Source organism: Brachionichthys hirsutus, chromosome 10, assembly GCF_040956055.1.
Source record: "Brachionichthys hirsutus isolate HB-005 chromosome 10, CSIRO-AGI_Bhir_v1, whole genome shotgun sequence".
In the NCBI taxonomy this organism is placed as follows: Eukaryota; Metazoa; Chordata; class Actinopteri; order Lophiiformes; family Brachionichthyidae; genus Brachionichthys; species Brachionichthys hirsutus.
The window spans coordinates 4,663,898-4,675,912 of record NC_090906.1 but is presented as its reverse complement, the minus strand read 5'-3'; the positions used below and the strand labels follow the sequence as shown (position 1 = coordinate 4,675,912).

Sequence of the window (12,015 nt, the reverse complement as noted above, 5' to 3'; positions counted from 1 at the left end):
TAGCTAGTTTAGCTAACGTTAGCTGTATCGTCGGTGTTTGCTTTTAACAACTGGCTAGTGGTACTTTTCAAACATTTTTCGGCCGTGCATCGTTAAGTTGGAGAACTTTTAAAGCATATACGAATGTTAACATACCATGTATGCATCGTTTATCTCGCATTACCTAGCTAACTTAGCACGCTCATCAGGTATCTAACTTAATTGGATCAGTTTTCACCGCGAAAGTTAACTGTTCTATTTACTTTGCGATTTAAAATCATATACTTATATTAGCGATCAATTCAGTGAGTCTATTATAGATCACACTATCGATATGACTCGGTAAAATAAAAATCTTGCGATCTTTTGCTCATAATGCATATTGCATAATGCAGCCGAATTCATTACACAGGGCTTAAAATATGCATTAATATAGTGGTGATGTGTCATACAGAAAATGAAGCCGGTAATGCTACAGTTCTACATGCCAAACTGGCTTTAGTTTGTATGGAATTTAGGCAAAAGGGGAGACGATGTGTAATTTCATTACAGATATTTAAACCAGAAAGCCGGTTTAAAATGAATACACTTACGTTTTAATTACCGCAGGTTTCTACTTTTCTGTTAATAACACATTTTAGTCACAGCAAAATGTAGGATGAAAAGTTTGTTTAGAAAAGAGATGCACAGCTCAGATTAATGACAAGGGGCAGAGGGTCAACATTAACATCATCGACACACATAAGTTACCGGTAATGTAGTATTCTCAGACACTTGTCTTGTACCTCTTGAGGCAGAAGGATTTGGGTAACAGCTAATCTATTTTGTCTATCAGTAAATACATTATTCCTTCAAAGAACAGTACAGAAGAATGCTATTATGTTCATGCGTGGATGTTTTGTTGAGATTAAGTGATAACATAATCAACGTCAGTATCCTCCTTAAATAATAGCATCCCGTTTATGTTTTTTATTGTTTTTTTCCAGATGCCTGGTTGATACAGAGATGAGCGGTGAGAACGTGAAGTTGTTTGTGGGTAACCTTCCTTTAGATGCAACTCAGGATGAGCTAAACAAGCTGTTTTCTCCATATGGAGAAATCAATACCTGCTCTCTGCTCAGACAGTATGCCTTTGTCACCTTGAAGGGAGAGGGGGCAGCAGACCGGTAAGCGTGACCACGATTAGACATATTATTGAATTGCTATTCTGACAATATTCTGATTGGAGCTGCAAGAACTGGGTAAAATAAAAATATTTGTATTTTCTGCAATACAAATCACAAAATTAAAAATGCAGGTTTTATTACCGGATGATGATGTGTTTTATTTATTTGTAACAAAGAACTTACAAGAAATGCAGGTACAAATACTTGACATAAAAATACATGCACTTAACGATGAGAATGAAGTACAGAATTAGTAAATGTAATTATTCAACAGTCAGCAGTTTTTCTTCTGACTGTTGTAGACTAAATTAATTGATTCCCTGATTTTCACAGGGCCATTCGGCATCTTGACGGCAAAGAGTACAGAGGCAGGCCCTTGGTGGTCGAGGAATCGCGCGCTCGCCCACCAAACTCCACCAAAGTGTTTGTGGGGAACATCAGCGCGACATGTTCAGCAGACGACTTGCACGGATTGTTCTCGACCTTTGGGAGAGTTTTAGATTGTGATAAAGTCAAAGGTGAGTCACAATATTCGTTCCTACAGTCTTACCCTTTTGTGTTTGTGCCCCGTCTCGATGTTGGCTTTGTTATAGAATGTTTTAATTTTTAGTGATAATCCCCACCATCTACTCACTGAACACTGAGTGATCAATCTGCAAAATTGATGCCAGTTTGTAGATTAGATATCTGGCTTTGCATTAGAATGAAAAAAACATTGTCCATGTGACCGTATGTGTATCAGTAATCTTGTCATAATACAAAGCTAATAATCAGAATGTTCATTTAAATACACATCTCTGCTCTACAGCCAGGCTATGCTCAAATGTTGGCTACGCATTTGTGCACATGGAGAGGAAGGAGGATGCCGTTACAGCTATTGAGGCACTCAACGGGACCATGTACAAAGGCCGTCAGCTGGCAGTCGAGCTGTCTAAAGCCCAGCCTTTGATCAACCAACTGGTATCGGCTGGGAATTCAGCAGGTGTGGCATGCAGACAGGAAGCCTCCATTTATTTATTGAGGTTCGCTTTAGTGATTGACTGATTTGGGTTTTTTATGGCCGATACCGATATTTGGAATAAAAGTGAAAATATTGGCGTCAAAATACAGAATAATACGAACTCCAACTCTTAACTTCGTTTAAATGCGTTTAAGCATATGTTAAACAGCTTCTTCTTTTTTTTTTATCTTGGACAATAATCAACAAATCTTTATTAATGGGCTCACATGAGGCTTTTCCACTGAGCTAGCGCGCTAACAGTATCAATAATAGTTGTGAGTTGCACAGGACTGAGATTCTGCTGCCTTGATTTCTAAACGTATCTGTTCTCCAGTTTATTCAGTCGCAAAACTTTGTCAATGAGCGCACAGCTTCACTGCTGATTGGCTGTTTCACCCGTGCCATGGCTCTGCGTGTAACCAATCAGGTGATGCTGTGGGTGGGGCAATGCTGGAGACCGAGTAGAGGCTGCATCAGACCCAAAATATGACAGTTTTACAAATGTTAACCGCAACTCGTGTACGTGTTTTTTCTTCCTGGTCTTTGCAGGTGGTCTTCTCCCAAGGCCTCCTCCATCACTAGAGCACCACCAGAGCCAAGCAGCCGTGCTAGCAGCGGCAGCAGCTGCTGCAGCTGGACTGCCCATTCAAGTGAGTGAAATCGGTCTAGGAAAAACTAGTGACTGTAGCTCTTTATACAAGAAATTATTATTTCATTAAATCAAAACTAAATAGAGGAGAACTTTCTTTAAAATGTCAAAACAACGTAAATTATTAGACTTTGGCGTAACAGGGGGATCAATGGCAACTGAAGACTGAAAAAATAAGAGTCTAAACGTTCATATGAATCACACGGGAAAGGAAAATGATACATTTTCACAATCATTATTCTATTAGATTCATTACCAAAAAAAAGTTAACATATTTGTGGGAAACCACCAAATGTTTCTGGGCAGGCGGTTTCCATCTGGTGGTTGCCCGACAGTCGAACCCTGTCCTTTTATGAACTACCATTGGGTTCCAGACCACTTCTCAACCTGATCCTTCTTTAGAATAATACTTTGGGTTAGAGTATTCACACTGTTGTCATATAGTGACATAGACGTACAAAGTTTATTTAAAATGTTAAAAGTATTTGTTTCTGGTGGGGAATTGCAGGTTCAACAAAGTGTTCATAACTCGTTCTACAACACCACGTCCTTTGATCCCACCTACGCGGCTTTAAAAGGCATCACGAGTGCTAAAGGAGCAGACGGGGTGATCTACGGCGCCCTCGCCAGCCAAGTGTATGGAACTGTCGCTGATCAGGTGTACCAGGATATGGCCAATCACAACTCTGAAGTCACCGCTGTTGTTGAAGAAGTGGAGCCACAATCCGGACCGGATCCCACAACACTTTTTGAGGCGGCAAGAGCCAAGTTCTTTCAGGAGGGACAGAAGGTCTTTGAATATTTCTTTGATTTGTAATCTTACTTTCCATTTACGTTTTGTATTTTTTTCCAGGTTTTTTTGTATGTATTTTTCCTAATATTACTCATTTCAGGTTCTGGCAGAGCAGCAGGCAGGGAGAAAGACGACTTCAGAAAATGAACGGGACCGCAGCCCGATCAGAGGGAACCGGACCCCCCTCCTCCCAGATCCTGTTCCTGGTTCCTTTGGTCAGATACGACCCAAACGCCGAGCCCTGCTGCCGACGCCACCGGGAGGCCCCGACGAGCCCCCGGCGGCACCAAGCAATCCTGAAGGGTCGGACCCTGTTGCGAGGTACACTTACTGCATTTTATTATAGCAGAGGATGAAACACAATCGTGTACATCCTGCCTATGTTTGCAAGTCCAAATGTATTTATGTGAGCTGTGATTTTTAACCAATGCCTCGTTTCTTCTCCAGATCTTATTCCGAGTACTACCAGCAAATGCATCAATATCAACAGTATCAGCAGTATCAGCAACAGTACCAGTACCTCCAGTATGCCTACACCAATCCCCCTCCCCCACCGCCACCCCCTCCACCAGCCACCACACAAGCGCCGGCCTCCACCGCTGCCACTGCTCCCCCAGGAACGTACTCGGCGCCCCCGACCTATGCCACGCCGGAAGCGTACGCAGCCCCGGGAACGTACGACGCCGCGGGAAGTTACGACACGTCGGTGGGAAGCTACGGCGCCGCGGCGGGGAGCTACGAGGCGTCGTCGGGGCGCTATGACTCGTCCGGAGGCTATGGGGCAGCGGGAGCATATGATCCATCTGGAGCGTACACAGCAGCGGGAAGCTACTCGACATCCACACCGTATGAGCAGACACCCGCACACGGGCAACCCATGCCCCCGCGCCACGATTACCCTTACCACACGCCAGAGCCCCCTTATCGATAGTCCCACCCCCGCACTCGTTCCACACGGCTGATGTGTGTGTGTGTGTGTGTGTGTGTGTGTGCGCGCGCATTATTTACAGTTCAAAGACGGAATAGCAGAGGAGCAAGGTTGTAAATCTGAAGCGTCTCCCCTTTACCGTGTTATGTCCTTGTTGCTTACTAGCGTTTCCGTTCCTGTTGCTGAGGGTTTTTTAAAATGGACACTGATGTCTGTGTTGGCCTTTGGAAAAGCAGGGAGTGTGATTTAGTTTAAACCGTTTTAGAGACGTCGAATGGTCGAGAAGCTGAGATGTTCTTGGGGCGAGGTTAGACTCGGAGCCCGGGGGCTCGAGCTCATCTTGCGTCTGAACTAAATCAAAGACATTCTACGTTGTCTGCATAAAGTATGTACAAAGTAAGCAGTTTTTAGATGAAACTGCGTAGTAACATGACGGTAAAGCGTCCTCTGCACGATTCCAGAGGATGTTCATGGTGGGCACAGCGTCAAAGACATTAATGAATGATTAGAACAGAAGTGCACGGGCAAAAAGAGTAGAAACGAGGGCTTCTTTCTAATTTATCTTGCAGTGATATAAACATGGCTTGGTGTATCACCAAATATTTCTCCATGGAAACAGGTTTGAAGGTTAGACAGACCAGCACCTCCCGTGATTTGGCCGGTATGAGGCGGGGCGTCAGCCAGATTCTTGATTTCGCAACCAAAGTTTTGCTTGATTGCTGGTGAACGCTCTGTCCGGTCAGTCATGGGTCAAGATTTGACACGACTCCAGACATTTTTTTTTTTGGGTCATATAAATTACATTTTGAAGCTCCTCTGGAGCTTTCCGCAATAAGCCATCCGTCTTGTGTTGTCCTGCTAAACCAGGATGTCTTTCGAGCAGGACGAATAAGATGAATCTGTTCCTCCGGCGTCGGACACGTCCTGCGAGTTCTTATTTAAAGCTCAGCGTTTGCCTCTAAAACGTTACAACAGAGATAAGCCATCGGTCTTTCTTTTGTTTGCTGTAGTTTTGGGGTTATCGGAGCATCCTGCATAAAAAGAGAAATCAAAAGAATCTTACGATTGGCCGTATTTCTGGTTCGTCCCATCTGGTGTACAATAGTTAAAATCTCATGCACACAGACTGAACGGGCATTTATCAGGCGTAGGTAGAGATATCTGATTGACAAGCGCAGCCCCAAATAGGAGTTGAGTATTAGCTCCGTGCCACAACGTAATGCTCCCGTGTTTGTATTAAAATGTGAAAGTTTAACGAACACGCGGCGCGTTGCTACAGGTCCTCGCATCCAGTATTGTGATGCATCCCGTTCAGTCGCTTAAATCTCATCAATATAAATTCAGCACTTTGTTTCCGTTTCAAATGAAAAGCCCTCCAGCGTTTAATTGGACAGAAATACATAGATATCTTTCTCTGACTTAAAAAGATAAATACATTTGCAATTGTCGGTTGAAGCCTGCCTGTTTGATATTTTTCAGGCAGAAAATAAGAATTTTGTTTCTGGAAGCTGTAAGTACATGTTTGTGAGTCAGTGGTGTTGAAACGGATTTGAAAATTGTAGTAAATCAAATTCCCAGTTTGTTTTTGACGTGGCTTTTCTTCCAGTGGCGGTCATGCCTCGGCTCAAATTAAACTATTTGTAGTTTTTTGAGGGAAAGTTGAGGTGCTTGTTATACCAGAATATATTCAACTGGCACTCCTGTACACATTTAAAAATAACCTTATTTTAAAGCCGACCAACATTTGGCTGAACGGTGAGAACAGCTACCGTTTGTTTCCCCAAATGGTTGGAAATGGCCAATAGAACAGTCGGGTTATGGCAGTATGTATGGAAATAGCTGGGGAGATGACGGCGTGGACTGTGACGAGAACAGGGATTCATTTTGAGCGTAGTACAGGAGCGGCGTGGGCTTATCGACGAGGAGCTTTGGTGCAGTGGTTGTTTGGGATGAGGCAAAGCTGGATGATTTTTTAAATATTTTATTTTATTTTTTCTTCCCCCCCCCCCCCCCGAGCAGCAGTGAGAAGGGCTGCCGATGTTTCCCCTCTTCCTCACCACAAACCCGCATTTCATTTTGACACAGAATTGTCGGCTGCGTTCGTGCCACGCCGAAACGATCCCACACTTCTACCGACGCGTGTGCCGAACGGATTCGTTGCTCATGTAAACCGAACGATGCTAATGCGCTCCTGATTCCACCGTTAAACTGATCTGACCCGCAGCAGTTGTAGCGTTCCTCATTGCACCACACCAGTTGGTAGTGTTTCATTAGCTCCGAGTGACACGGCCGCTCTAAATCTCCACGTTATCCTCCTCCATGTGAACTGTTAGTTGCATGCCTTGTTGTTGCTGCTGCTCCAGCCACCTTCTTCCTCTTGCTGATTATTGCAGCTAGAGTGGGAGGGAGCCAAACTGAGCCCTTGCCCTGGACGTACGCCACACGCAGCTGTAGCGTGGGATGGGGAAAACAGCAGCGTTAGGCCTGAAAATGCTGTGGACGGTGAGGTGTGTCCCCCCCCCCCCCTCTAAGGTAAACACTCAGACCACACACGCCTGCCCCTCCCCGAAACACGCGTACACACTTGGTCATACAGCCATACAGATAAACCTGTGCCCTTACTTCCTGTTCCTTACGTGTCTTCAGCGATTTTTCTTGACCAGGATTTTTTTTAATGTTTTTTTTTTTTTTTTTCCCTTCCCTATTTTATGGGAGATGGCCTTTCCCCCCCCCCTGCTTCTGATCAAGCTCTGCATTTTTACCCAAGCATATCCTGCTCATACATTCCTGCTCCTGACGGACTGAACGCACACACACACACACACACACACACACACACACGATTTGGAGGACATGTCTTTGAGTCTAGATCTGAAACCCTTCCGATGCAGCCCATCGTTCAAGAGTACCTGGCGGTCCGAGCCGGAGGTGAGACGTTTAAGTCGCGCGGGTTGTTTTAGTTTTTGTTAAAGTGCCCCTGGGGCCACTTTGAGGTTAAGTGCCTTGCTTAAGAGCACATCTCTAGGCCCTTCATTTCAGAGTCGAATAACCTGCCTCAGGATCGGTTGCTGGTTCAACGCTCAAGTCCCCCTCTCCCTAAAACTATTTTCGCTGCCACAGTCAACTTGTATGAATGAACACAAAAATCGTTTTGTTTTAAATTACGTTTTGTCCCATGTTCCTTGCAATGTTTAATTATCAATAAATTCCAACTGAACCATAGCTTGTGTGTGAATATTTGATGTTTCGCTGTCAGAATCGATCTAATTGAATACATACATTTTTAATTAATGTATTTTCACTTTTATTTTTAAATCCTCAGGATTACCAAGTGATTGAGAGACCTCAGCGTTAGATGACATTTTATTCCATTTTCCTCCAAAAACATCAACCTGTGCCGTTCAAAGAAAAACAGAACTTTAATAAGCCAAACCTTTTGGAAAAAAAAAATCAATTACTTTGATAGACGGATAGATGAAGAAAAAAAAAATATTGACATACGGAAACTCCCTCCTAACGACATTTTAATGGACGCTGCTGAGTTTCACTTTTACATTTTACATAGAGACACTAGAGTACCGAGTGCAGTGACTGCAGTACACACGATACAGAGGTACTACGATGAGTAGGACTGCTTATGTAAATGATTGGAGGGGGAAATGCATAGAACACGTGCCCCTTTCGCTGACATGTTGTGTAAATGTGGTTTCTGTCCCGGTAATGTGTAAGCCTGCTTTCCAGACACCGGAGGAGTGTGAAGTAGCTGCAGTGATGAAGGTCAATTTGAGCATCTGCACCCGCTTGAGGCAGTAAAGACTCCTAGTTTGGGTCGTTTCCATTGTTTAACATATTAGAAGACATTGTCATTTTGCATTTCGTTGCAGTGGAGGTAACCAAAGTATTGTGTGCGTGGATTATTGATGTTTAATGCCCATTTATATTCATTATATGGGGTTTGTTCTCCATATATTGTGAGGCTTGTGTACCAGATTCTTAAAACTAAGTGAAAGGAAGCAGATAATATAAATCTAAACACACATTAACACTTTCTGAAGGGCTGTTTGACCGTCTACATCGTTTTGCAGAATGTTCTGCCTTCTCTCAAATAGAATGGAACAAGGTCTGTGAATTATCTTGCATAACGGGATGGAGTTCTGCAAAGCTGCATTGGTGGAGGCGGACATTTGCCAATCTAGAGAGTTTAATATTTACAGGTAAGGGCAAATATGTAATTGATTTGTGGTGCGTTGTCCTTTTAGGACGGGTCTATTCATTAATAGATGAAGTGTCCACAAAAATAAAAGCGTACCCAGACATGGATATTCTACATGTTGTAGGAAAGACATTTTACCCATCCGCACATTTGACAGTGGGGTTTTAAAAAAAATGCCACTGATCTTGAAACTCGTCGTCTAAGCTTGTATACATTTGGGCATGGGTTTCCAAAATTGCTTCAAGTACATTGAAGCTTGGTTTTAGGAAACCAGTGTGTGCTTTAGGAGGATGGTTGGGGGGAAACTCGTCCGGTTGATGTGCAACAAGCAGGACAAGACGGGGCAAACACGTTAAAAACACCACACAATATGGGCCAGAATGAACACGTATTACAGTACTTTGACTTTCAACCACAACCTCACATGATGCTGCTGGCGTAGTATGAAAAAGGAGCGAGCATTCAAACACGGATTGGAAAATAGCAACGCTTTAATAAAGAGCGAGTTTACAAGACTGCAAAGTCTAGCTAGCTAACCTAGCTAGATAACTGGCATTGACATCCACGGTGTTTTACAGAGAAGCAAGTTATGGTAACTGGGTTTGAAGTTTGATGGTTACTTGCAAGATGCATTCCTGCATGCGAGGCAGCCTTCAAACAGTTACGGGAGCCCACATTGTAAAACAGTTGCTTATGAATGTCAATGAACATTAATGTCAAGAGGTAAGTTTAAAAAAAAATAAAAGTCATGGAAAAAATGTCCTTAACATTTTTCAAACACACTGGTAAGTGCGAGTTCACGCAATGGTCATGCTTTTACCAGGCACACAAGCCAATAAAAAGACGACACTTAATCATGCAAAAAAAAAAATACCTTTGTCTCTCAAACTAAAACAAAAAGTCCTGTTGAGTACGGATATCATCCATTCGTAGTGACCTTTGAATAAGAAGAAGCTGCGCTTGGATGATGACTTTGGTGCAAAAAAAATGTTCCTGTTTCGAAGAGGACAGACCCTGTCCTGTCCACTTCCTTGATGAAGACACTCTTGGTATAGACCGGTTGTGATAGTTTACTATTAACTTCCTGCCCCCAATCCCCACCCTCTTCCTTCTCAAGATGGAGAAAAACATCACAAATATCAAACCTGCCCAATCCACCCGCCCTGCCCTGGATGACGACACCTTCAAAATACAACCATTCAAACACGGACACAGCAATAAATCGGCCCACGTACAGTGCGTCGTCCAATGGGGCTTCGATCACTTTACAGAGACCACATCTAAAAACACATGAACGCCATTACCTATATACAGAGGACACAGTAACAGTCAGAAGTTGGCCCAGGATGAATCAAGCTGCATCATGGGGGGACGGGGGGGATGTGAACGATGAAAAAGACAAACCACTGGAACATCAAGCAATGGAGGAGAGTGAACATTTTCCAAAAGAGATATCCAAATGTCAGGTGGCCTCTACGTTAGAAGCATCAGAGAACATCTGTCTGCCGGGTGAAAACTGCTGTTTGACTTTTAGCTTCTGGTAGCTTAGTCTTTGCCTGTTTTAGATCGAATTGTCGAAGTGTTGTTGGGAATCGCCACTAAGAGGTTTGCCTCAGAACCACGTTGGGATTCCTGGTTACAATTATTTTTTATTTCCATGGGTCTTTATTCCCCTCCCCCGGACGAGTGATCCTTAAGTCAATTTAACGTTGGGTTGGACAGACAGTTTCAGTAACACTCACTGCTAAGTGAGTTCTCTATCAGCTCATCTCTAACCGAGGAACATGACCGTGTATATCTCTATGAGAAGGCAAACACACACATACAGTACATGTACATAGACCAGACATGATCAATAGAAAACAACTTCATCCCCAATCAATTATTGCCCCTTTCAACTTTACATCCCAGCAATGTTTTTTTTTTTGTGCAGCAGAGCGTTGTCCCCTCCTTGAAGGTTTGTGCTATGTCGTCTGTCCTTGAGATTTATCTTTGTCCAGTTTTTTTTCCTGGAGTGTACAGAACTTCACAAATTGACTAATTCTGGACAGGATAAAAGCTAAGGGACAGGGGAGGACATCGTGCATTTGGGAGTTGGATTGACTAGGCTGAAAATTGCCACTTTAAATAATTTCCAGTCGCCTCTCTATCTTCCTATCAGTGCATTTTAACTACTTTAAAGCAGTGTAAGAGAACAGGTTAAAAATAACATAGAAAAAACGGCATTCTGTACAGAAACCTGAAGTAGACAAACGATACGTACGAGACGACAGGACGGCAGGAAACGGTTTCTAAACTTCTACAGATGCGTGGGAAAGCATTTGACAAGATTGCATGATATTGCACAGCTGTAGAGGAGCAAAAAAACAAACAAACTAAATACACAGTGTGTACAGCACGTCACCCAAGTTAGCAAGGTTAGAGGTTTACATCCAAATGCCATGCCTGGGACTGGCTCAGTGCTTTCATCAGTTAGTTCCAGTGCAGCAACATATTGGTACCTGGAAACACAGCAGTGGCATCCGGTACCAAAAGGAAAACACGTTACACACCCCACACGCAGCCGCGGTAATCCTCACGCACACACACAAACACGTGGCTCCAAAAAAATTACCGTTCCAAACCCGGATTCTAAATGTGACATTGGCAATTAAGAACAAATATAGATCAAGACTTAAAAAACAGTAATGTTGATGCAACACATTAAAATGTAGAAAAACACACACACACATTCAAATCAATGACATCTGACATCAGGTGATGGGTGACTGGCAACAGAGGAACCAATCTAATCAGGATGCTAAAATCATCTACACACACACACACACACACACACACTTGGCAAAGTTCACATTGAGTAAAGTGCCAGCAAACAATCCAATCAGAAAGAGACGTGTCCTGCGGGTTTGATGGAGAGGGAGGAGTTTCTATACAGGAAACCATCAGAATGAGGAGGTCAACAAGTGGCAACGGAGCTTCTGCACTTTCATAGAGCTGTCAGTCTTTTGTAATGTAATCACCATTTGAATTTGCAAGTCAAACAGAGGATGGAGTGGGGTCGATGAGGCGCCTCTGGTGCCCCCCCCCCCCGCACAAATAGATTCAAAGACAGAGATACCAGGGAGGAGACTGGAGGGCCGGGTGAGATGGAAGCAGCGATTCCTCTCTGCTCCTTCCTCTCCCCCCCTCTGTAGTTTTCTTTCCTTCTCCAGCGCTGGATGTGGTGCTGGATTTAGTTTTCTTCAATTTCTCTTCTCGCCTTCGCTCACTTGGCTTTGCTGCCATGG

At 43.6% G+C, this 12,015-nt stretch overlaps 1 protein-coding gene across 1 annotated transcript; it reads left to right on the top strand.

Annotated features, from left to right (window-relative positions):
* The first annotated feature begins 984 nt into the window (after positions 1 to 984).
* LOC137899942 (RNA-binding protein 4-like) lies at positions 985 to 4,518 on the top strand. The gene is made up of 7 exons (XM_068743972.1): positions 985 to 1,145; positions 1,479 to 1,663; positions 1,954 to 2,127; positions 2,695 to 2,795; positions 3,303 to 3,584; positions 3,688 to 3,908; positions 4,035 to 4,518. Exons 1-7 carry the CDS (start codon positions 985 to 987, stop codon positions 4,516 to 4,518), a joined length of 1,608 nt encoding a protein of 535 aa, XP_068600073.1.
* The last annotated feature ends 7,497 nt before the right edge of the window (positions 4,519 to 12,015 follow it).

Excerpts from the sequence above, each read along its gene's own strand:
- LOC137899942 (XM_068743972.1), top strand. The coding sequence starts at position 985 with ATGAGCGGTGAGAACGTGAAGTTGTTTGTGGGTAACCTTCCTTTAGAT. Across the intron at positions 1,664-1,953 it reads AGATTGTGATAAAGTCAAAG|CCAGGCTATGCTCAAATGTT; the intron begins GTGAGTCACAAT and ends TCTGCTCTACAG. Across the intron at positions 2,128-2,694 it reads ATCGGCTGGGAATTCAGCAG|GTGGTCTTCTCCCAAGGCCT; the intron begins GTGTGGCATGCA and ends TGGTCTTTGCAG.